This window comes from Notamacropus eugenii, chromosome 5, assembly GCF_028372415.1.
Source record: "Notamacropus eugenii isolate mMacEug1 chromosome 5, mMacEug1.pri_v2, whole genome shotgun sequence".
Taxonomy (NCBI): Eukaryota; Metazoa; Chordata; class Mammalia; order Diprotodontia; family Macropodidae; genus Notamacropus; species Notamacropus eugenii.
In genome coordinates, this window is record NC_092876.1 from 111,167,192 (window position 1) to 111,193,923 (window position 26,732).

Here is a 26,732-nt window from a genome sequence, read left to right on the forward strand (position 1 = left end):
GATATTATTATCTGTATTGTAAAGCTGAGGAAACAGGGTCAGAGAGGTTGAGGGATTTACTAGTATTAGAAGAAGGGATTTGAATCCAAGTCTCTCATGACTTCAGGGCAGCTAGATGGCATAGTGGATAGAATGCTAGGCTTGGAGTCAGGAAGACTCATCTTCCTGAGTTCAAATCCTGCCTCTGATACTTATTACCTATGTAACCCTGGGAACTTAAGTCTCTTTGCCTCAGTTTCCTCATCTGTAAAATGAGCTGAGGAAGGAAATGGCAAACTAGTATCTTTGCCATAAAACCTGAAATGGGCTCACAGAGAGAGTTAGTCACAATTGAAAATGAGTCAGCAACAAAACCTCATAACTCCACATGTAGCACTTTTCCCATGGTACTGTGTTACCTCTGTACTCATACTGTGCAATCACTACCTACCACATGATTTTCTCAATAGAACTACAGATTATCAGGATTATAAAAGTCTTTCAAGATCACTTACTAACCCACACTGGGGCAGATATCCTCTATGATATTTCCAGTTTTTGGTCATCTACCATTCTTCTGCAAGGTAGTATTCTTTGATTTCTTTCATATATAGGATAGTTATAGGTAAAATAGTTAAAATTATTAAATACAGACTCTGCATGGTATTGATGATTCCACTGAAACACAAAATATCTTCTCATTTTAACCTTGTTCTCTAGTGGCTGCCTTCCTGAGTAAATAATCCAGCGCAGCAGCTGGGCATGGCAGTGGTGGCATTTAAAGCTTGAACTAACTGGAAATTCAATTCAATGAATATATGAATATATTCATATATTCAATGAATATATATTCAATTCAATGAATATATATATTAAGAACCTGCTCTATGGGAGGTATTTTTCTAGTCTAAAGAGGCAAATAAAGAGAAAATCAAAAGCAGTTTCTTCCCTCAAAAAGCTTAGGGATCCACCATTTTTAGTATGGGTTATAATCATAAGCGAGATAAGAAAATCATCAAGTGGGTTTACAGGAGTTTTACTCTAAAATAATAGCATTCTAAATGAATATTTTGTAAGGTATCAGATTAATGTAACTAGTTTTAGGTAGGTTACTGATATCAACATAGCACATTTTAGGTAGGAAAACCTGGAAGAAGGACTAGCAGAAGTAATCTTTGGAAAAGATTTAGCTCCTAGAGTTTGCCTACTATGGCAGCCATCACACATTATTATCAACCTCTACACAACTGCCTAGCTTTTTCCAAACTCTTTTAATCCCCCAGTAGCCAAAGCTGTTTGGAATGATCATGCTTGGTGTGTGTTCATCCTTCGTTGCCAAAGAAGACCATGCCATCAGAGAAATGATGACATGACTTGACACTTGACTTTGTTTAGAGTGAGGGATGGCTGTGCAGGTCACCAGTATCACTTCTCCTCCAGAGCCATCTGAATGCAGTGACCAGATATTCATCAGCATGACTGGAGATGACCCAGGATGAGGCAATTGGGGTTAAGTGACTTGCCAAAGGTGACACAGCTAGTGAGTGTCAAGTGTCTGAGGTGAGATTTGAATTCAGGTCCTCCTGACTCCTGCACTGGTACTCTTATCTACTGTACCACCCAGCTGCCCTCTCATGCTTGGTAGAGACTACAGATAGGCACTCAAAAGTCATCGGTGCATTCAAACTTACCCAATTTTTAGTATAACGAGCTCTGCCTGAAGGAATGCCCAGTCTATGAAAAAATACTTCAAAGTCATTGCCAGATCCCAGTTTGTTAATCCTTGAAAAGGTAAGAAGAAAAACATTTTTTTTAATAGTTTCAAGAACTGTGAAAGTGCTGTAGAATAATATGATCCTGGTTTAATCATTTTAGCTTTCCAGTTAAATGATACCACCTCTCCCCAAAATGGAAAGTGAGGGGTTAGAAGAGATGATCTAGATGGCCTCTTCTAGTTGATCTATATGACTTGGAATACATTTTTAGGCTTACTGAATTAATACTTCTGTCACTTCTATTTATAGCACATAAGATTCTGTTAACATTAGCAATATCTATCTGATAAAAGAAGAGACAATTCACCACATGATTTAGGCCAAAAGTCTTTCTATAAATTGTTTTAAATTATCTCAATTGCTGTTCAACATTATTCTACTTCACTTTTCATATTTCTTAGTAAATTCCCAAATTACAGATGAGAAAAATGAAAGGTAGAAAGGTTAAATTAGTGGTTAATGGTTAAAGACCTAATAAGTGTAAAATCTTGGATTTGAACCCACCACCATTTTTCTGTCCCCTATGCAAAGAAGCAGTAGATGTTTAGGTAACAGGAAGTACTTGTTCCTTTTATTATCAATAAGAGAACTAGATTAGGAATAGGGAGACCTGATTTTCAGCCCTAGCATCATCACTGAACAGCTGTGGGATTCTGGATAAGATGCTCCAACTTCCTTAGCCTCAGTTTCATCAATTGTAAAATGAAGGAGGTGGACTAGTTAACTTCCACCACTAATATCCTGTGATATTTCTGTGAAATCCATTTTTACTTCAATGTTAGCATATATTATTCCTTTTTTCCCCATCACACAGAAAAATAATGAAGTCCCTTGTTGACAGAATAGACATTTAATGAATGCTTACTGATTAATTTCCAAAGCTTAGACTTTCACACCATTTCCAGTGATAGCTATGTCATGTATGCTCACATACCATATTGTGGAAGAGTAGGTTTCAGAATTCAGAACAAAAATCCTATACTCAAATAATGTTAAAAGTTAAGTCAGTTTAAGAATCAGAATAAAATTTTGAGGAATGTCAAATACAGTTAAGTGGATGAGGATAATGGGCTAATAAACAGAGTGTCCTAGAATGAGAACTGGTTAGAATTCTGGAGGCCATCTCTCTTCAAGACTCAGTCTAAGTGCCACCCTCTATAAAAAGGCCTTTCCTGATCACCCCAGGTGTTCATATACCCTATTTCCCCAATGTGTTTCATATTTATTTGCACATCTTTTGTATTTACTCATCTTTGTACACATTTCTTCTCAGGGGAAGGTAGGCTTCTTGATGGAAGTAATCAATTCCATTTTTGTCTGTATGCTGGGCACCTAGCACAATCTCTGGTGGATCATAAATGCCTAAAAAATACCTGAGTAACTGAAATGAATGTTGGTGTTAAAGAGATAAATTTTTACAGTACTAATTAACTTAGAATCATTCAAAGCACTACCTAATTTCCCACTGTCCAATTTCTTCCTCTTATTAATATATGGGTTCAGCTTATTTACTTTTCATAATGTGTGTGTGTGTGTGTGTGTACACACTAAAACTGACATGCTAATTCAATGGATTGCTGATCAACTTGAATAACATTAGTCAGTCAGTCAATAAACACTTATGAAGCACCTACTTTGTGTCAAGTGCTGTGCTAAGCAATAGGGATACAAAAAGAGGACAAAAGACAGCCCCTGCCCTCTAAGGGAGGAGACTACATGCAGGCAAGCAATAATATAGAGGATCAATAAAAACTAATCATCAGAAGGAGTTACTAGAAGTAAGGGGTTTTGGTAATCCTGTTCTGTATGAGAAGGGATTTCATGTGATTTAAAGGAAGTCAAGAAAGGCATTAGGTGGAAAAATAAGGAAAGAGAGCATTCCAGGCATAGGGGTCAGCCAGAGAAAATGACCAGAGCTGAGAAACTGAGTGTTCTGTTCATGGAAAAACAAGGAGGCCAGTGTCATTAGATTGAAAAGCGTGTTGCAGGAAAAAGCTAGAAGAGAACTGGAACTGCAGGAGGGAGCTAGGTTATGAGGGGCTTTGCTATGGGGGTCACTGAAGTTTATTGAGAAGGGAGGGAAGTCACTTGGGCAGACCTGCACTGTAGGAAAAAATGGAGTATGGACAAGAATGGGGAAAGACTTAAAGCAGGCAGACTCACCAGCAGGCTGTTGTAAAAAGTTTAGACATGAGGTGATGAAAACCTTTACCAGAGTGGTGGCAGTGTCAAAGAAAATGAGAGCATACTGGAGAGATGTTTAAAAGGTTTTGGCCAAAGAATGGAAAGTTAATGAGTTAGACTTTGGACATGGTAAGTTTAAGATATCTTTTGGAATTCTTTTTGTGATGTCTAAAAGGCAAAGGAGACATGAGATTGGAGGTCAGAAGTGAGTGTGGGGCATGATAGGTAGATCTGAGAACTCTCAGCATAAATATGGCAATTAAGTCCATGAGAGCAGATGAGATGACTAAGTGAAGTAATATAGAAAGGGAGAAGAGAAGGGGGGGGGGGGGGCGGGCAAGATAGAAAACCTGTGGAAAACCTATGCTTGGAGGGCTTCATTGAAATATCATGTAAAAAATTATTAGACTAGGTCTCAGTAAACCAAGGTCCTGGTCCTTACTTGACCACTAACAAACTATGTGACTTCCAAACAATTCATTCGACCACAGTACAGCTTTACCAGAATTTGGATGGCCAGAGGGGCTGCCCAGTTAACTTGGGGTTTACTGGGTAGATCTTTCTCTCTCTCTCTCTTTCTCTCTCTCTCTCAACTGTTTCCCTTCCAGCTTGATTTAGTTATTTTTTCTTTTGCTCATTATAGGGACCATCCCCTACCTACTTCTTAAAGAGGCCTTATTCACTGATTGGCCATTATCTCTCCTTAAGTGAGTACCTGAAAAGGCCTGCCTAAAAAGGCTGAGAACTCCTGTTGCATCCTGGGCCATCTGGTCACTGGATCCAGATGGTACAGGAGGAGAAAGTGAGACTGGTGACCTTGCACATCCCTCCCTCACTCAAAACAGTCAAGTGCAAGTCATGTCATCATTTCTCTGATGTCAGGGACTTCTTTGAAAATGAAGGATGAACACAACAACAAAAGCTTACCAGATCTCCACAATGCAGTCTTTTTTTCTTCATATTTTCTAAGAGCACCTTGTCTCCATCTCTCTCTCTTATCACTCTCTTATGTACTATTTTTACCTATAAAGGTGTAACTCTCAGTATACTGTAAGCTCCTTGAGACCACAGACTATATTGTTTTGCACTTTGGTATTTCCAGACGACACTTGCTATTCACATAGTAAGCACTTAATAAACATTTGTTAGATAAAAAAAAAAAGTTGTGCAATATGTATTTTTCATTTACTTTGCTTTTCTAGTGTGGATCATCAGATAAACTTCTTTCACATTCTCGTGGGTTTCGTTGATGAGGGTTTGTAACTATCCAGAACTCGTTGCAATCAATTCAGTATCATCTGCTACAAAGAGTATTTGGAGAATCACACCAATAATAGATTTTTTTGGTCTGGACAGGGCATCTTCTAGAGACAGCTGAACACTTGAGACAGTTGCATATTATTTTCATATTTCACACTTTCTTTACTGTCAATACATTGGATCATTGAGCTGTTACCACTGCAGTCACATCTGTGATAGTATTGTTTAATTTTAACATATACATGAGGAGATTTCACTGATCTCTTCTTTTTCCACCTATTTGCTGTCTTCCAGTTTCATCCATAAATGCTTTTAAGATTTTTGATCAAATGCCAGGGTCCCTGAAGGCTTGTTTTCTCCTTCTGTGCTTTTTGATGCTTTAGGAGATGATATGGCACATAATCTTCTGTCATCTTCCTCTGTGAAAAAAGAGCTCTCACTTTAAACCTGTGTTACCCCTGGCTGCTATAGCTCTTCATTTGGCAAGGGGGGTTTACTATTTGAAGCAATGGTTGGGCTCTTTAGCTTTCTTGCTGTGCTACTTTGCACCATTCATAGGCCTCCAAGAAATGGTGATGGATAATGTTTTTATTTTTGCCCATTTTCGATTTTTCAGAGTTAGGAATTCATTTAAGCAGGTCAGGTAAAAGCTGTTAAAATTATAAACATTGTCTTCATTTATTTTTGCTTTTGGTTTGGTGTTTATTTTGACCTTTACTCTAACCAATAAATATTCTTACTATGCAGAGTTAGTTCTGAACCGCCTTTTATACTTATAACAGCTCAGTTCCTACCTGTTAATATTTAGTCAATTTAAAAATTGTTATGGTGTCACTTAGTGGTCACTAAATCCAAGGTTTTCAATTCTCTTCCTAAATAAAGTGCTCATCATATAGAGATATAGGACTTCTGAATCTACCATGGTGACTAGTTAGATAAAAGCAGGCTGGTATTCCAGGAGCTGACAACCTGTTTCAGTTCCCAGTCTTAATCTGTCCTCTAGGACTGCCCTGCCTTCATTGTGTTGAGGCTGCTTAACTAATCAATAGGAGAAGCAAGCTCTCTAGTTCTCACATTCATGGACTCATGTCCCCAACCACACTACTACACAGAAAGTTGTTACCTAATTTAGTTCTTAATTATAGAAATAGTTATACAATTGAAATCTAACAGAGTCCTTCTAGAAAAAGGGAGAGAAAAAATGGTACCCAAAGTACAAGGATGAATCAGGTATATATCCTCATTCACAGGGTAAAACACATGGAATATAAATAGCAATCAATAAAGAATCACAGAATGATTAGAAAAGAAGCCAGTAACTTATGACTAATAAAATCAGTGGATAATATTCAAGTATCACTGAGATACAGTTTCTTTGTAAGGCTACTCATTACCCAGTGTGCATTTCTCCTCTCTTCAGCACAGTCCAAACAACACCAAACTCTCTGTTTTCATTGACCTCTCTTTATGGTCTTTTGGACCACTTTCTTCTGTGGCTGTTGCCAACCCAACTGCCTTGGTGGCTGCTATGCTGCTACCCTGCTACTTGGGTACATGACACAGGGAACACATTACTGCCTTTCAAGCCTTCAAAGTCTTCTGCAAAGCAAAAGAAGACACAAGTGGGTCACTCTCCTCTACATGATCTTCCAAACCAAGAGACATGGTCCTCATGTTTCAAAGCTGGCAAGAGGAGGAGACTTGAGGAACAGGGATTATCCTTTTAGTACATCCAGAGTTCCAGCTCAGTAGCCAACTGAAAGACTTTTCAAAGCCATCCTGCTGGAACCCCTGAGCCATCATGACCAAGAAGGAGAAGTCAGAAGATACCTAAGTAGTGGTTGGGGTGGGAGTGGGGGTAATGGGGGGCATGGGAGCATGGGGAGGTGGGGGAGCCCCTCCATCATGTATGCCTAGCAGGGCATGACATTCCAGGTGTTTACCTGGCATACCAGCTGAATATGACATCAGTGCATGGGTAATCTACATTTGGCTTCTCCCCTTCTTGCTCCTCATGTTTTTCAACATAGTTTTTGCAGTTTTCTTTTATTCTCACTGATGGAAACTGAAGTCACCAAATATTAAAGACATACAGTTGAATTAGCTTGAATGCTTGATATTTATTATCAGTAAGTTAACTGCATTTAAATACCCAGGTATTGTGTTTTGGGGTTCTGTTCTACTAAGCTCTTTCAATATTTTTTTTTTCAAAACTCAAGATGCAAAAGGAAATAATTTGAACATGATTAAACATAAAAGTAAAAAAAAAACTGAGTTACAGCAAATGAAAATAATGATTACAGTAACAACGAGAGCTAGCATTTATATAGTCCTACTATGTGCCAGGTGCTGAGAGCTTTACAAATAGGATCTCATTTGATCTTCACAACAACTCTGGGAGGTACATGTTATTATTATCACCCCCATTTTGCAGATGAGGAAACTGAGGCACACAGCTTCTGTGACTTGCTCAAGGTTACTCATTATTAAGTGTCTGAGGTCAGATTTCAAACCAAGTCTTCTTGACTCCACTCCCAGTGCTCTAATGCCCTGTGCCATCTCACTTGCTAATCAATATATAAACTTATTACAGGAGGCTGAAGTTCTATCTACTTTGTTTTTTCTCCCCTGTGTTATCTGTTAAATATTCAGTCAAATATAATCTGTTGGAGGTCTCTGAGTCTTGTTTTTTTTTCTTTGTATTCTCAATACCTAACACAGTACCTTGTGGTAGACACTTGATAAATTTTATTGAATTAAATCTAATTATTCATTCATTTACCTGGGTAGATCATTGAAATCTGTTGAAGGATTTTTCTCCTTCCAACTGTCATATAGAGATTTGTCTTCAAAACCTTCATCGGGACTTCGAAGCTACAAAAAAAACCACACAAACAAAACACCCATAAGTTTAGAAACATGCCTGATTTAAAATAAATCATAGTACTTGAACTTACATAAGTGCTTTGGATTTTTCGAGAGCATTTTTACACAGATCATCATCCTTTCTTACACCAGCTGTGAGAGGAAGGTATCATTATTTCATAGATGAAGAGAAGCTCAGAAATTTACAGAATGGCTTAGCTAAGACTTCAGCTCAGGACTTGAACTATTAACTTATAAGAATAATTTGCATATTAATCAGGAATTCTCAAAGACTGAATACCCTTCTGGGGCCAAAGAACAAATCTCTAATGACATAATTTTTGGCACCATGACATGTAATAGATAGTCCCAATAATTTTGGGGAGAGAAAGCCTGACTAGAGCTCCTGAAATAATGTCATCTTTTTGGTTATTTTGTCCACGTACACTGAATGAAATGCAGGTACATTCACTCCACCCACTTTTAAGGTTAACCTACCTTTTGTTGATAACTGGAAGCTTTGTGAATGGTTAGCAAGTGGAAACGGGAGACTTGTCTTCAAAAGGTTACTCTTAAAGGCTGGTGGTTATAGGAAATTAAGATCCTACCTGGATCTTAGATGAAAGGGACCTTAGGAATCATCTGTGCCAATTAAGGATCATATTAGTTGGATTTGGATTGAAAAAAGCATGCATCCAATGCTCTGATTTTACAGATAAGAAAACTAAAATCCTAGAAGGTCAGTAAGGCAATCAATGAACATTTATTAAGCATTTGTTATGTTCCAGGAACTGTGGAGCGATTTGCTAGAGGTTATATAAAGCAGCAGAGTTGATACTTAAACCCTGGTCATTTGACTTTATTTATTTATTTTTCCTTTTCAAGAAGACAAACTCATTTCTGATTGCCTCTATGTGCCTCATTTTTCAGGCTTAAATTCAGTTAAAGTGAGTGTTATTAGGTCATCTGGCTTTCCATATTACATTTCAGTTTTAAGAACATATCTGTAAAGCATGGTGAACTCAGATCATGATTTAACTCAGTAACAGTTAAATGAGCCAGAAGACTAAGAGAGCAAAGAAAATGAGCAGAAAATACATTTTAAAGACAATCCAACAAAACAGTCTCCTAGACAGAATCTTACAGTGAAGCACAGAAAACTAAGACAGTGGACAGTAGTGAAACTTAAGTACCCTCTGAGGCAGCCAGAATGAAAGCTACTACTTAAGTGGAGTCTTTCTCCAGCTCCACAGAAATTGTTTTAAACCAGAAAGAATTGCTGCCTAAGTGCTCCATTCAATTTGGTGATGAAAGTCACAATGAGAAGTTCCGTATTCACTCCATCAATTACGCCCTCAGGGGAAATGATTGGTTCTGTCTTCAGTAAGTAAATAAATATTAATTAACACCTACTATGTATCAGACACTGTGGCAAGTTCTGGGGATACAGAAAGGAGCCAATCTCCACTCCCACCCCTCCAACCAGTCCCTGCCCTTAAGGAAATCAGTCTGACAAGGGAGACGATAAGTAAATATGTAAAAACAAGTTATGTACTACATAAATAGGAAATAATTAATAAAATAATAATTAACTGAAGGAAATCACTAGAATTAAGATTGAGAAAAGATTTTTGTATAAAGTGGGGAGGGGGGAGTCCTGTTAGTAAAAATGTTCAGAATGGAGATATGGAGTATCTCGTTAGTGGAACAGCAAAGAGGTCAGTTGCACTGGATTGAGGAGCATATGTCAGGGTTTAAGGTATAAGAAAGTTAGAAAGGTGAGGGTGAGTAGGTTATGAACTATGGCTTTGAACAATAAATAGGGAATTTTTCATTTGATCCTGGAAGTGATAGGGAGTATTAGAGTTTACTGAATGAGGGTGTGGTATGACATAGTAGAACATAGTTATAAGTTATGACTTATGCTTAAGGAAACTCACTTTGGTGGCTGAACAGAAGAAGAACTGGAGTGGGGAGAAATTTTTGGCAGGAAGACCAACTAGTAGGCTTTGGAATAGTCCAGAAATAAGGTGATGAGGGCCTGCACCATGGTTCTGGTGGCAGTATCAGAGAAGAGAAGCGGGATTTTTCAAGAGATGTTACCAAGATGAAATCAATAGACCCTGGCAACAGAATAGATATGGAGGATGAGACGTAATGAAAAATTTTCGTTGACATACCTAGGTTTAAACCTGGGAGGATGGTGTTGTTCTCAGTGGTAATAGGGAAGTTTGGAAAGGAGGAGGTTTTAGGGAGACGTATGAGTTCACTTTTGAACATGTTGAATTTAAGGTGTCTATTGGATATTGAGTTTGAGATGTCTAAAAGGCAGTTGGAGATGTGACACTGGAGGTCAGCTGAGAGGTGAGGACTGAAGCTTACATTTCAGAACCATCAACATAAAGATAATTAAATCCATAAGAAGTGATGAGATTACCAAGTGAAGCAGCATAGATGAAAAAGAGAAGAGGGACAAGGGTGTCTATGGGATACCCACAGTTAGTGGACTTGATTTAGATGAGAGTCTAGCAAAGGAGACTGCAAGGCACAATCAGATAGGCAGAAGGAAAACCAGGAGAAAGTGTTATCCTGGAAATCCAAAAACAAAGAGAATATAAAAAAGATGACAGTGATTGACAATGCAAAGACTACAGAGAAAATAGAATAAGGACTGAGAAAAGGCCATTTAACTTGTGACTTAGGAGATGGTAGCTTTGCAGAGAGCAGCTTCTGTGGAATAATGATGTTGGAATCAAACTTATGGTGAGTTATGCAAGAGCTGGCTACACCTAGACCCCTCCACTATCCCCACCTTCCCTTTGGTGTTTAGTCCATATTATTATTCTAGGCCTGTGGTCAGTAAGGATTTAACCAATCAGACTTCTGGCTCAGCCTCCACCCACTGGGTAAACTCCAGCGTCCTCTATCTTGAAATGAAATGAAATGAAATGAAATTTAATCACATCAACGTTACCTAATGGAGTTGAAAGAGATGTAGTTTAATTGTCGACTGTTCTTTACTCATAATCAGTGAAGCAAAAGATAGATAGATAGATATATAGATAGATAGAAAGGTAGATACAAATATAGATATGTTAAGACAACCATTCCATAAGCTAGGCTCTTTTGGCTCATCCAAGACAACCTGAGTGAAGTTGTGGCCTTTATCCAGGAATTCTAGGAATAGCATTCTGAAACTTGGGCTATGGCCTCCTTCTATTACTGAAGGGGAGAAACAGTAATCACTTACAGAGTCCTGTCTATCTAGTTGCTGTTGATAAGTGTTATTAACTCCTTAGGCTGATCTTTCACCTCATCATTCTGTTACTGGCCAGGACCTCCAATCTTGATTTTAAAATGATTCCTGAGGTTAATAACTCATTAACTGGGCTCTACTGGGTTCTGATGGACCTTATTGTAGCCTTTCCACAACTAGGTGGTGAAACTAGAATCAAAGGCAGACTCAAGTGTGGAGTAACATATCTTAACTCACCCTTCATCCCTGAACCCACAAAATTCCCCACAGTGCTATTGTCCTTTCCCCTTGTGCCAAATTTGATTTCTCCACTCTTCAAGACCTTTAATCTATTCCCTAAGCAGTTGAAGCTTGGTGTGAATGTCTAGCTTCATAAGCCTTATGGGCAAAGCCAACCCAAGGCAGAATAGTGACTTATCCAGCTAAGAGTTTCAAAAGAACCTCATAATACAAGTACCTAGTTATAAAAATGATGGCAATTAAAGGAACATGGTTTGGGTTTTCAAAAAATAGTATTACAATCCTAGAAAATGAGACAAATTGTCCTCCAAAGAGAGATCTCATTTCTTTGTGGATCTGGCACACTGTGGCAGCAAGCAGGGTGGGATTTTTTTTTTGGAGTAGTTTTCCAGACTCAGGCCATATTGTGAGCACCTGAGGGTTCAGTTCCCTATGAGCAGTGATGGTTCACGGCTGTGCTGAGTCATGTGGGTTTTGTGCCTGATGACTCAGCCAATCAGAAGCCAAATATTCATTATATATACTGAGAGGTTAGTGTTTTACTTTGGGGGTTTGCTTATGAGAAGGAACTTGTGATTAGTTGGTGGAGACTCTGAGTGGCCATATATTCAGAAACTCCACCCCCCACCTTCACTGCTCAGAAGTAAAGGCTCTCTAGATCCAGGGATGTATGGAAATTGTATAGAGATATTGCTCTGATTCAGGCAGTAGAGCCCAGTCTGCTGCTTTTGATAAAGATTAAAAAGGTTATTTGTTGAATAGGTGGAAGGCTTGGTAGCTTTGGGAATGTCAGACAAAAAGGTGTGTCTGGAAGCCTCTGTGTGAAACTGATTGCTGACCCCTCAAAAGTTGCCTTTCCTTTTATGAATGCAGATTTAAGAACCTGTAATAGTAAACCCCCTTGCGTATGTTGGGGTGCTTACTGATACACACCTCCCTTCTCTATTATGGAAGGTGATCAATGTTACATAAACTGTCAGATTTGTTTGATAAGAATTGTTTTGTTAAACAGTTGTCTTCCCCAGTCCCGTTCTTTATTCTTTTGTTATAAGAAATAGCCTCCTGGGGAGGGGATGGTACATATCCAGGAATGAAGATAATGAAGAAAAGATATAATGAAAAGAAGGAAGGAAAAAAGAAAAGCACTGGGGAGACACTAACATTTACTCTAAAATTCATATTTTCTCATAAAAACTAAACTCATTAAGTAATAATGAAACAAATTAGGGATTAATGTATGACAAATAATTGAAACACTGTATAAGAGCAATTGTACCAAAGTCATCTTGGAACCAGAACAACTCTGAATGAACTAACGCACCATGTTCCAGGAACAAAATATTGTAACATAATGTGATGGTAATATATTTAGCAGGAAGGTTTTTAAAAATTATTTTAACAACCGCTTATAATCTGTTTTCTAAATGAAACTCAATATTTCAATTCCCTGAAAACTCTGTAGTTTTGTTTGCAATAACAGTGATCTACAGAGTTAGAAACTTTTTTTTTTCAAGCCGTCTCATGCTGGAAATGAAGCAACTCAGAGAGAAACAGTGATTCTTTGCTATAATGTTGAGAATTCTCTAAAAGAACATGTCACTTTTATGGTATCCAGCATTCAACCAGAGTCTAAACAGGTAGTAAGCCCTCATTAGCCTACTTCAGCTTGTTTAAAAATTAAAATTTTTCCAGCTATGTTTGGCAACTAAAATTCTAATGAATTCAAAACTTGTTGTGCAAACTTTAATTTTAATAATAAATTTATTTCACATAACCCCTTGTTAGAGGAAAAATGCTTGAAAGTTCAGGATCAGTCTGATGAAATACCAATCAAATTTAAAAATCAATTTGTATAATGGGTTTCACACAGAAACATCTTACATTAGCTCTGCCATTAATCACAAGTTACTTGGCAACTAAAACAAAAAGTCTTATGGAAGTTTCTACTTGAAGCTGAGGAATTTGGTATTCTTTGTTTCATTTGCCAGAATATGAAAGATGGACACTAGAAAGAAACCCCTAGTATGACACCCTCTGAAATGGATGAATGTAGTCTTCTGAGAGCGCTCTGTTTTGCAACTCTCTGATTCCCTTACCAGGTAATTTTTATGTTTTAGTTATTTTTATTTGTGTCTTTCCACCTGAATTTCGCGTAATATCCACATGGGTTCTTTCTTATCTAGACCATCTCAACTTGATATCTCCCTTAGCATCTAGGACAAAAAAGATTCTTAATAAAAATATGTTGAATGAACGTGCTGAACAGAAAACCTGTATATTCAAGTCAAAATCATTTCACAGGGATGTAACTTCAATTTGAGACAGATGATTTCCAGAAACTCATTATTCTGAAAGATAAAGTAAACTCTAAAACTCATTCCTCCTCCCACCTGGACTATTCCCTCTCTTTGATTGTAGAGGGAGGGGGTAAACAAGTAGGAGCTCTTCCCAGACCCTCTGTTTGATGAGGGTGCCCAGGGAATTCACCTTATCATTTCTTAGTCTGTTGAAGTACTGTATTTCATAATTCCCAGTAACTCACTATTGTGCAAAATGAATTCAACTCTGTAATTCACACCTGCTCAGATAATTTTTCACCTTAGCTACCGGACTGCATCATAACTCTACTCCAGTTGTCTTCCTCTCCCCCATTTTTCAGTGTTGTTTTTCTCCATTACATTATGAGCTCCTTAAGGACAAGGACTGTCTTATGCTTTTGTTTGCATCTCCAGCACTTAGTACAGTACAGTGACTGGCATTTAGTAGGCACTTACTATTACTGACTTTGACTGTTGTGATAAATCAGGTTAGAGTATCATCCCAGATACTTCTTGGTAATTTGTATAATGGAAGGACATGCTAGACTCCAATTTCAGTATTGGTATTTCATCAGACTGATCTGATTGTGTTCCTTTCTCCAAGTTCAAATCATGCCTGACAGTAACTATTGACCATCAAAAAAAGAATTAACTTCTCTGAACTTCAAGTTCTTGATATGTAAAATGGTTACAATAGTTGTAGTACTTACCCTCCCTTATAAGACAATATGATGTTATACGAGATAATGTTATATAAAGCACTTTGTAAATCTTAAAAAGTACTATATGATATTGGCACAGTTCAGTTCAGCCTAAAATGAAGACAATGTAAGATTGCTTGACTTGGCATCTTCACTGAACCCTCAGATTTAGGAGATAACATACATGCACAAAAAGCTGTTCTCCTTCAAGGGGAAAATGGAACAGAAAGGGACTCATTTCAACGTAAAATAGTTCTATGAGGGAATCCAGAAGTGGAGATGCTAACCACATACCCTATGCTACCCTTTTGTTTCCTAAACAGATGCTTGGGTTAACTAAACTTTTCATTTTTTGTACTGACATTGTTTTTCTGACTTGTTTCAGGTCTCCCTAGGCTTAAATTAGTTTATATTCTTCATGATAACCTTGGTATCTTAATGTGACAAATGACATGTTTTGAAATAATGGATAAAACTGGCTATATAGGGTAATGTGCTACCTTAAGAAAACAGCAACTTTGTAACTAAAATTATTTTAAAATTATTCAGGTACAAATAGGAGAGAGCTTTTTAATTACCTCTTTTGTTAAGCTATATACCAGTCTGTACATTAGTGGTGTACAATCGATTCTCAAAGTGTAGTTTCCTGAAACATGAGAATAGAAATATACATTTCAAAACAAAGCACAAATAATAAGAAAATTTGACTTTCCTTTTCCATTATCTAAACACTAGAGACTCTAAGTGAAGAGATTAATGTAAAGTTGAACATATTTTGAAATTCTTTCTGACCAACTTCTGATTCTTCCATAAAAAGAGAAGTTTGTATTCCCCCTGCATTGCAACACACCTGTTTCTTCCCATTCTGTATAATGGGTAACCATCTTCTCCTTCAGATCCTTAAACAGAGAGTGTGTCTGTCTAATGAGCTGGAGGCTTTTTTCTCTAGGTTTTATCACATTTTGTGAATACCAGTGCAGGACTTAGCCTGTCCTTAACCTGTCCATTATGGCTCAATCTTTCTACATGATCAATCCCCTCTTTTTCCAAATATACACTTACTCAATGATATCACTTGTATGCAGACCATCTTTGGCTACTACCTACTTATACCCTACCTCACTCCATGGCCCTTTGAATCATTTAGAACTTTGATTCTTTAGAACCTATGAGGTTCTCAAAATTTAACAGCCATAAAGCATCAATGAGACAACACTTGTGTTCCTCCTCATTTTTCAAAATGGCTTTATGTTTATAAAGCACTATAAAAGTGTTTGAGAGGCTTTAAAAAATATAACCAAAAATTTTAAAATAGGTAGAAATGGATCATTTTCTATATCCTTCTAAACATCTGTAAAATTTTCCTACAGAAATCAGAGTTGGCTTAAAAGTTAGGTCTTCTATCATGTTAGCTACATGGGCTTACAGAGTCAAGTCTTCTCTATGTAGGTTTAATCTCATGATTGATATCTCTGTTACCTCTGAGGACTATAACAATGTCAGGTAAAAATGTCCTGAATGGATAGCTATTGACTTCCCTACCTCAGTAACAAGAAATATATGCTTAGGGAATGGCAGCCTGTCTCTTTTGAGTTATTTCTGCACACAATTATCTGAATTGCTGTTGTATAGAATTGTTTAAAAAAAACCCCCAAAATTATAAATAATTAAATCCCTTTCTTAATATAAAATAATATTCACCTTCTACAGAAGAATCTGCATTGATATAAGCCACTCCACGTTCTAGAAGTATTTTGGAATTTTCCTAGAAGAAAAGAAATACACATAAACATATCTCTTCTTTTTCTCAATCTCCCTCTCCTCCAAAAAAAGTAACAGGGCTTTAGATTTAAACTGAATAACCATATTGTCCTTTGCTTGAGAACACAATCACTTCTATTTGTAGAAAGCAATAAAATCATGGAATACTGTAAAGAAATCAAAGATGATGAAGCTAACCTCAAACACTGATGTCTAAAGGAGTAATAGTTTACACTGAACCAAGTAAATCAATATGAATATGGAGCATATATTTTTTAGACAAACTTAGCCCTATTTTGTATACCCACTTTCTTGGAAAATTATCTGACACAAGACTGTTCATGTCTGTTTGGTCCCCTTTGGATCCCAAACCTCCTTTTATGTGGATCTACAGTTCAGATCGTGAACAGGCTTTCATGTCTTCTGCTTCTCCTCCTTTTACCCCTTTCCCTCTGTGACAATCCTCTTTAGCCCCACTAGCCTGGAGGATATTGTCTAGTAACCATTTCAGTGAGTCCTGGAACAGAGTTCATCTGGCTGATGACTGGATGGTTAGCAGCCTTAAACATATCTAAACCCTTCAATAACTATTCAAAACCAAGGACTCTTCCAAATCCCTTCCTTAAACCACAAACAAGACCAGGAACTTCTAATTGTTCCTGCCACCACACATGCCCATATCTTTAGCTTTCTTGAGTGATCAAATCAACATTACCATTGCTACTATGAAGTATGTAAAAACCTATTGCCCTATGAATCCACTGAAATTGACATGAATCTGAATCCTAAGTTACATAAGCCAAAATATCCTTCCATAGTCAACATTCCTTGATCCCTCATATCAATCCATGTGGTTCCCATCCCTCTGGGATCTCTATTCCACTCTACCTTACCTTTCTCCCCTACCTTCCAGAACCCTGTTCTGCTGATACTACAACTCTTCTAACACTCACAGTGTGTTATCTCCCAAAATTTATTTAAACAGTCTATGTGTATGTTGTTTCTCTCCACTTCCAGTAGATTGTAAGCAGCTATTTTTGTTTTTTGCTTTTGTATGCTTGGCATATGATCAACTTGGCATATGCTAACTTCCAGGTGACTATAACAAAAGTCTGCCTACTCTGTTAGATTTTATTACAACACAGTATTGACTAACCTCTGCCCACTCAGTAGATCCCAATAGACCAAATTCTTCAGCATCCCAGCTAGCAAATATCATTGTTCTTCTTGGCCTCCACCCTGGAAACAACGGCAAAATATACAGAGCCTTAGAAAATATTCCATGTAAGTGAGAGTCAGGCTCCTAATAACATGTTCATTAATAGTTATCATGAACACAAATTGATCATACAGGTCTTGTAAGGTAGAAAGGACAAGTATATTAATTTTAAAAATGAAGAAATTGAGGTTATGAAATATTCTGAGATTTGGGCACACCACATGTTTGTTATGTACCATAGTCAAGATTCTAAAAATAATCTACATGTGATAGAGTAATCCTTTCTAGTCACAGGAAGATGAGGCAGAGAGCAGAATCTCAGTGGGACTGAAGGAGCTATTTCATAAATTCCTAATTGTTTGACTACTTATACTCTTAGCTGAAATCGAGGGATTAAAGGGAAAAGGAAGGGCCCATATGTACACTCAAGGAAACTGACTGAAAAGGAATACGGTCCTGGTACATGTGTAATTAGTTACTTGGGCTTGTTGGCAAATCAGTGTTTGGGCACCATCTTGTGGCTTACACAGATATATCATCCTAAAGAGCTATTCTAATGCTTTTTCTTTCTCCTCATACTACCTTTTCAGCTTCTAAGGTAATCATACTACCTCTCCCAGTACTCTGCACAGTTGCCCTATGGTCCTTCCAAAACTTCCTATAAGGATAGCCCACACAAAACCACAAGATTCTACTGTAACAATCTTTGGTGGCTCATTACCTTTAAGATAAATTACATATTTCTCAGCCTTCCTCCTCTTTTAGGCTCCAGCCCACCTTTCCATTTTTATTTCACATTGCTTCCCTTTAAATAATCTACAGTAGTGGTGTGAAACTCAAATAGAAACAGAGACACCAAAATCATACAACCTGATCTCTGTGGACTGTTTACTGATTTAAAAAACCAAATATCCACATATCTAAATTCCACTGTAACTTATTTTGTTAAAAGATTTCCCAATTACAATTACTCTGGTTCTGGTGCACTCAGGAATGTTGCTACTACAGGATGCTTGATGCCACTGTACTATATCGCAACCACTGAAGACTAAATTCAATATTTTATTCTCCACCTTTATGCTTTGGAATAAGTTGTTCCCCACCTGAAGTATACTCTCTCCTCATCCCCACCTGTCAGAATCTTTACCTTCTTTAAAGGCTTAGCAGGTGAAAACTTTCCTGATGTCCTTAAATTCCTAGTGCTCTTTTCCTCCTTAAATTACCTTGTATTTATTTGTCTGTGTACATATGACATAGTTTCAGGAACATACACATTCCTTGAAGGCATGGGGTCTTTTTATTTTTGTCCTTGAATACTCAGCTCTTACAACAATGTTTTGTGCATAGTAAATGCATAAGAAGTGTTAGATGAATTGATTTGAATTGAATAAAGCCATAATAGTGTAGTAAAGATGGCTAGCTTTATAGTCTGAAAAAAAGCTTGACATTAAATCCTATGGTAATTTACTTATGAATATTTTTGAAATTCCACACAGCTCATTATATCATTTATAAAGGCAGCTTTTATGATCCTGGATGGCTTGTTCTATATTATTCTAGCAGGATGGAAGAGTCACGGATTGGACAATAGTACACATGAAAAAGATTTAAGACTTTTAGTGGACTACAAGCTTAATGAATCAGTATTGTGAAATGGTAGTCAAAGACATTAATATGATCCAAGACTATATTAATGCATGAGTGTCCAGACAGCAAGGTAATATTCCCATTGTACTCAATTTGGGTCATACTGTATCTCAAATGTTTTATTCAGTTCCACATGCCATATTTTGGAAGGATATTGCCAAGCTGGATTACATAAAGAAGATGAGAGTAGGGAGGAAAAGACTGAAAAATATGCCACATAAAGACAGATGGAAAGAAATGTAAATATTTAACCTATAGGAAAAACAACTTTGGGCACATGCGAGTTGTTTTCAAGTATTGAAGGGTTAAAATGTGGCATTACAAATAATGGCAGTTACAATGCGAGATAGTTCAGATCAATATAAGGAAAAGCTTTCTAACAATTGGAGTCATCTAAAGAGGAACAGGGTGCTTCTAGTTCTATAGGAAGCATGTATTCCATCACTAGCATTCTTGGTACAGATATTCACTTGTAGGGGATAATATACAATGAGTCAAGTATGTATTTCAGTAGATAAGCTTTTTGATCCCTTTCAGCTTCTATGACTAAATGGTCAAGAACATGCATCCTTAAAGTAAACATTTTTAAAGTATATATGGTAACCCTTATAGCAACCTTAAAAGTATCTTACACATAGTTTAAGTTCAACAAGTGTGCAAATTGACTGATTTGAATTTAATTAAATCTTTACCTCTTTAGTTCTTGAGTTACATTACCTTCCCTTTTCAGTTTTCCATAACTCCTCACAATCTCATGTACTACAGCAGCTCCACTCTGAGGATCAATGCCACCAAACACCCATGAGTCACGATGACCTCCCAGAATTACATACCTGTCTACAAAAACCATCACAAAAAAATTATGAGAGTTAAGAGATGATCAGGAAGACCCCAAATCAAGTGATTTCTCCCCAACGCTGTTAATGCACTATGATATCAAAATTACTCTCCAGTAATCACAAAATCTAAGGGAAAGGTAATAGAAATGAAGTAATAAAGTCTTAATCAAAACAGAAGGAAGGGTTTATACTGCTAGTCCTTTATAAGATAAGTTCATCAGTCAAACTTGATGAAAATTAATGTGTTTAGACATTGAGACTTTCTAAAGACAGACTTCATTCAAACACTGCAGGCATGAAATGCCCCAGTCACATGCACGTTCTCTTCATGTGTGCCCCTCTATTAATGAACTCCATGTGTTTGTGCACTTTTTCCACTGATGTATTGTTGTGGGAGAGTGTGCCTCAGTTTAGAGGAGAAAGATTTTATGAACACTGTTTTTACTATGCCATTACAATAAATGGCTTAGCTTTGACTTAACTGTATCTACTGACTGCCTATAAAAAGTAAGCACACCAGTGGGGACTCTTCAGCTATAATTTTACTACTATAGACCCACAAAGTACCTTAAACTTGAGGTAGTTGTCCCATGGGAAATCTATTCTGGGAAGAGGAGATAGAAGGGTTGCTGCATTTCAGAAGTGTCTATATAAAACTTAAGAAACTCAATTATATCTAAAACAGAGGAGTCCCATCCCTTAGATTGTAAGTTACATAAGGGCAAGGAAAATATCTATCTACACTTTGTATCTCCTTAGCACAGAGACTAGTGTTCTATTAAACAAACACACAGTAAGTACTTGATAAATGTTGAATTGAATTTAATCCTAATGCAGGATGGTTTCCAACTTAAGGACTTTTTTTGTTCTTGTTGTTGGCTGTTTGAAAATCAGAAAGCTCTTTCCCATCCAGACAATACTACAAATGGTAGTATTTCCCAGATGAGTGCACAAAAGTCTGCTGAAAGGAATGGTGCCTCTAAAACAATTTCCAATTACTCCTTAAAATTATTCATAACATTGTTTCTGTGGGATCTGAGTTCCTTAAGGTTAGAGACAATTGTTTGTTCTGTTTTCTTTGAGACTTTTTTTAGTCACCAGAAACTAGCAGAGCAAGCACTTAAAAAATGCTAATTGAATCCAGGAGAATCCCCTCTGAATTCCAAATCACCAACAGGCGGAGAGTGTGAGGGAGAATACTACTGTTGGGCATTGGCTACATTTTTTGGTATCTACAGTAGATTCAGGTCAGTCACTCCTCGGGTATTCTGAATTGAGGAACAAAGGTTTTCTTAGAATTTAGAACTGTTCTTCTAGTTCTCATTTTACAAATGAAGCAACTAAATTCAGAGAAATAAGTGACTTACTCAGGTCAAGAGTTTATAAGTAGTTTTCTGGGATTGAAAACCAGATGTTTTTACTCCTAATACACTGCTATTTCCACTACCCTATACTCCCACTTGAGTTTGAGAGGCATCTTGACAGAAAGCTGGCCTTGGAGAGGGAAAGAATACCATGCTGGACTGTGGTGATGTGACCCTGGGAAAGTTACTAAACCTTTTGCTTCTTGGTTACTGCTTCCTGGGCAGCAGCAAGGAATAAGCTTCTTGCATTTAGTCCTCAGGTCTTGGTAATTCCCTCTAGCTGATCAGATTTTGAGGGTTCATTCTGTCAACAGGGTGGTATGGCTTACTGTATAAAGCATTGTTATGGCTATAGCCCTACAATCATTTCCTAAAGGAAATGCTCCTATACAGAGCGGTCAATCACTGTTGAGTAATGATAATGACAATTATTAACCCTCATAGAAAGCTGTATTAGGTGTTTGGTGAACAAAATTCAAATTTCGTTTAAAATGTGAATGGGAAGGAAAAACTCCATATCCAGAGAATGCCCACTAGCAAGAGGGGAATATATTTTAATGATAAAGTTTATATGAGTGAATGGTTACAATAGTGAAACCAGATATTTTCCATGGAGTAACCTTTTAAACCTTGAACCTGGAAACTGAGGCACAATCTAATTGAACTGAGATGGAGGCAATCACACTCTAGCTTCAACAGAAACAGTTGTGTTGCCCTGGCAAGAATACAATCTTGGAAGTCTGAACACTGAGCTTAAAGCCTTGCTCTGCTTCTTACTATATGGAGGAAGCCTCTTTACCTCTCTAATATCAGTTTTCTCATCTGTCAAATGAGGGAGTTGGACAAGACATTCTCTAAACTCCTTTCCTTCGCTAAATCCTATGCCCAACATGAAAAATCTATGAAATAGTGAAAAAAACCCTCTATAAAATCCATTTCTCATGTTACGTAGGTCTTAGAATAATTTGAGAAATGTTTGTATACATAGGGATACTTTGGGGAGTAACACTAAATTATCAAATATTAAAATCATACTCTAATTTTGGGATGCTGTGAACTTAGACCAGACAGCTTCCAGTTTTCAAAACAGTGATTTCACTAAAAAGAAAATAGAAACCATTTAGGAAAGGTATGTGTAATCTTAAAGGCAATTCAGAAAGTGCTTCTAAGTATTCATGGAGAACTTAAAAAATAAAACTATAAATAAAGACTACTAAAACATAAAACTTCTCCGGAAAGGGTAGTATCATTGGAATTGAAGAAACCAGATCCTAGATATGCAACTTGATACCTGCGTAATCTTAGGCAAGTCTCATCTCTCAGGACTCAGCTTCCTTATCTATAAATGAAGGTGCTGGACTAAATGATTTCCAGCATCTCTTTTCAACATCTCTATATCTCATAATTCTAAAAGCAATGGTTTTGGAGTCAGACGACACTAGGTTCATCTATCGTAAAGCAGGGTTCAAATATGAGGAAAGTACCAGAAATAATGTTGTAAAGAAGCATCAATTTTTAAAAAATATCTGGATTACAATTATAATTCTGATACTATAAACTTGTATGTCATTAAGTTAATTTAACCCCTCTGCTCTCAGTTTCCACATTTGTAAAGTAAGGAAGGAACTGAACTAGATGTATGTAAGGTCTCTTTCATGTATAAAATTTTATGATCCCATTATGCAGACAGATGTATGTGCGTAACTCCTTTAACTTCTTTCTATACTCATGCTGGTCCCCGCTCACATTGCTAATTTGAAAATGAATGCTTTACCTGGTTCCACTGCTCCTCTTAGAGTTCCAATCACATTGTAAATCCTTGTTACTTTGTTGTTGCTATGAATATTCATTTTGACTTTTCTAATGCAATTAAAAAAAACACACATTAGCACTGTGAGTCCATAGTCACCATAATACATTGATTTGTTATGTATAGTTTTCTTCTGCATCCTTTCCTCTCTCATCCCTTTCCCTTAATTTCTCATATATGTAAATGTGTGTGCATACACATAAGCATATGGTTATATATTGCTACATGTGTGTATATGTCTATGTATATGTGTATTTTTATGTGTCTATATGTATATGAACATGTATATGTGACAGCTGGGAAGGCTTAGTACTCACTTGGCTAGGATTGGTTTAAGGAAAATCTGAGTTGAACTCTTGCTTCTCAGAAGCAGAATACCAAGTACACACAGAGTAATTTAGATGTGAGGAAAACCCTAACTACTGAGGAGGATCAGGAAAAGGACTCATGAAGAAGGTGGCCCTGCAGGTGAACCTTAAATGGAGCAAGGGATTCTCAGAGACAGAGGAGAGGAAGAGCATTCTAGGCAGAGAGGACAGAAAATATGCAAAAGTACTGAGGTGGGGAGACAGGATGCTGGGTAAGAGAAGTTGCAAATAGTCTAGTTTGTACGAAATCTAGTATTTGAGGGACAGGATTGAAAAATCATTCCAGGACAACAGATTGTCACCAGTATATGAAGTGTTTTTAAATTCCAAAAAGAGAAAATTAAATTTTGCTCTAAAGGCAATAGGGAGCCACTGAAGAAGCTTTTTGAGTAGGGGAGAGTCATGTTCAGGTCTGTATTTCAGAAATATTGAGTTGGCAATTGAGTAAACAACAGATTTAAGAAGGAAGAGACTTGGAAGTAGGGAGGCCATTTAGGGCACTATTGTAATAGTCTAAAGTCAAGTCATCTAGCTCATGTACAGATGAGGATGTGAAAAATCCTACGTGACTAACCGACTGAACAATGTCGAGTTATGATCCTATACTTCTCTTTCACAACTTGGAAATGTTTAGAAGTTTCAAAACACAATGTCTAGCCTAGAACTCCCCTAAATTGCTTCTGCACCCTCTTAAGTATATCTTTTACCACCTTAGGACAGAACTGGAATTATTTTCTCTAAGGCTTTAAAATGATCTTTTAATCTCTAAATTTTATGACCTGTTTTCATTTCTCATTCTTCTTCCTATCTGCATTTGGGGCACTGTATTTGGCATTGTTCGCCCTCCTCCTGGTGACTCTCTCCTACTTGGGTTGTTGGGTTCTTTTTCTGGTGTGTGTATGACATTGCTTTCTCCTCATTCTTCTTCTACCAGACTTATTATTTCTTCTCAGATTTCAATGCGACATCATTATCCTGATCACTTTCCTCATTTGTAATTATCCCTTAAGGCTCCATCCTTTTCCCTCTTCTCGTTTCTATCTATAATCTCTCTTAGTGACCTTATCAGTTTCCAGCTCTACGTATCCAATCCTCATCTCTAGAATCCAGTCCTGCATCACCATAGAACTGTGCCTGTTTAACACGCTGGGAAGGATCATGAAAGGGCATGGAATCAGAGACATCAACAGGGAGCATCAAGCATGATGGTCTTGGGGCTATGGCAGGAAACAGCAGTCCATAACGGCCTAGAGTTCCTGGGTCCACATTTGAGGGAAAATCAGGCAGTTCTGGGGTGATGGTACTTGCAGAGGTCAGAGTAGCTCCCAGATTGGCCAAATATGCACTCAAGGTTAATGGACACTTCAGGATTAGAATGCATCATGCATTCTCACAGGAAGAGAAAGGAATTTGCTCACATGAGTCTGATTTGTTTTCCATCCTTGGGGGTGTTAGGTAGCTGTGAAACCAGAAATTACTGGCCTAGCATGTTCCAAGGAAAGAAGTTTTCAGATGCAGGAGATACAAGGTTCCAGAGAAAGGGACAAGATAGACAGAAGGAGGAAGTACTGGGTAGGAGGAAGGTATATGACTAGGGAAGAGATAGGCCTTATGATTAAAGAAACACTAGACAAAAAAAATCAGATTTTCTGGGCTCTTGCACTATTTGTACTCCAAACTTCCCATTCTCTAGCTAAAGTACAACTTTTCTATTCACCCAGGTTCATAAGCTTGACTCTTCCCTCCACCTCATCCAAATATGTAATCTTACATCAAGACCTATCAAGTTTTCTAAAATAATTTCTCATATCCAACCCTTTTCTCCAATCACATGACTACTCCCCTAGGGACAGTTGGCAACTCATCATCATCAAGCAATAGCTTCCCTTCTAATTAGTCTCTTGGTTTCAAGTCTCTCCTTTCTCCAATTTTCTCAGTTCCCAGAGCAAACTTTTTAAAGCACCAATGACCAGGGCACACTAATGTTCATTATCTTCAGTAACTCCCTGTTGGTTCTAGGATAAATTACAAACTTTTCAGCTTAGTATTTAAAGTCTCTCACAGTCTTGCTCCAGTCTACCTTTGAAAGGTTATTTCATATTTTACATTTTTTTTTAGGTTCATGTCAGCATTCTCTCTCCCACCTTTGGGAAAAGGCAGAGATTTTCTCCCATTAATAGACACATTTATTACTTCCATCTCTTCGAAGCACTGGCTTCCTTCAAGGCTCAGCTAATTCATTAACTCTTTCATAACTAATGACATTGTCATCCTTCTTAGGAAGTACTGATATACTTATCTGTTTACATGATGTATTCTCTTACTAACAGAATGTCAACTTCTTGAGGGTAAGTATGGTCTTATACTTTAATTTTTCTCCCCAAAGCTAACACAGTGCCTTCACATTTGGGGATTGTGGGAGGGAATGCATGTATTCTAGATCTGTGATTTCATCTGTGTAGAGAACTCCCAGTGTGAAAAACTCCTTCCAGTGAGAGAGTTGGCAACTCATTTGTAAACTAGCATTAGGCTTGCCTGTGCTGATGAGAAAATAAGCAACTTGCCTAAAAGCATAGCAAGTATACATCAAATACCAGGACTTGAATCCAGATGTCCCTTCTTCCAGAGCCAGCCCCATATTGTTGAAACCATGATGACTCTTGTTTTGCAAATAGTAGGACCTTAATAAATGCTTGTTAGATCAGATTGCTGAAGGTTACAGAAAGACTTAGCAGAGTTTTACAGAGTACTGTGCTGTGAAACTGGCCTCCTTGCTGTTTATCCACAAGACACCCCATCTCCTGACGCCAGGGGATTTTACTGGCTGTTTCCTATGCCTAGAATTTTCTTACTCCATCCCTTGGCTCCCTTCAAGTCCCAGCTAAAACTCCATCTTCTAAGAGAAGTCCTCCTTAATTCCAATGCCTTCCCTCTGAGATCATCTCTAATTTGTACTGTATATATCTTCTTTGTACTTAAGCTATTTGCCACCTCTGCCCACTCCACTCCCACAACAGACTGTGAGCTCCTTGAGAGCAAGGATTACTTTTTGGTTTGGGTTTTTTTGTTTTACTTTTCTGTTTGTTTTTTTTTTTTTTCATTTATTTGTAGACCCAGCATTTAGTGAAGTAGCTGGCAGTTACTAA

The 26,732-nt window shown here is 37.4% G+C and overlaps 1 protein-coding gene across 1 annotated transcript in view; it reads right to left on the minus strand.

Moving 5' to 3' along the window:
* Window positions 1-26,732, minus strand: part of LOC140505044 (glutamate carboxypeptidase 2-like) — an 80,504-nt gene that overhangs the window by 10,048 nt on the left and 43,724 nt on the right. Inside the window, exons 9-15 of the mRNA XM_072610599.1 lie at window positions 23,183-23,268; window positions 19,923-20,042; window positions 17,496-17,578; window positions 16,280-16,343; window positions 15,157-15,224; window positions 7,981-8,072; window positions 1,671-1,761 (exon numbers count right to left, since the gene is read on the minus strand). Of these exons, the coding sequence (XP_072466700.1) occupies window positions 1,671-1,761; window positions 7,981-8,072; window positions 15,157-15,224; window positions 16,280-16,343; window positions 17,496-17,578; window positions 19,923-20,042; window positions 23,183-23,268 (604 nt within the window). The remainder of the gene's footprint in view (window positions 1-1,670; window positions 1,762-7,980; window positions 8,073-15,156; window positions 15,225-16,279; window positions 16,344-17,495; window positions 17,579-19,922; window positions 20,043-23,182; window positions 23,269-26,732) is intronic.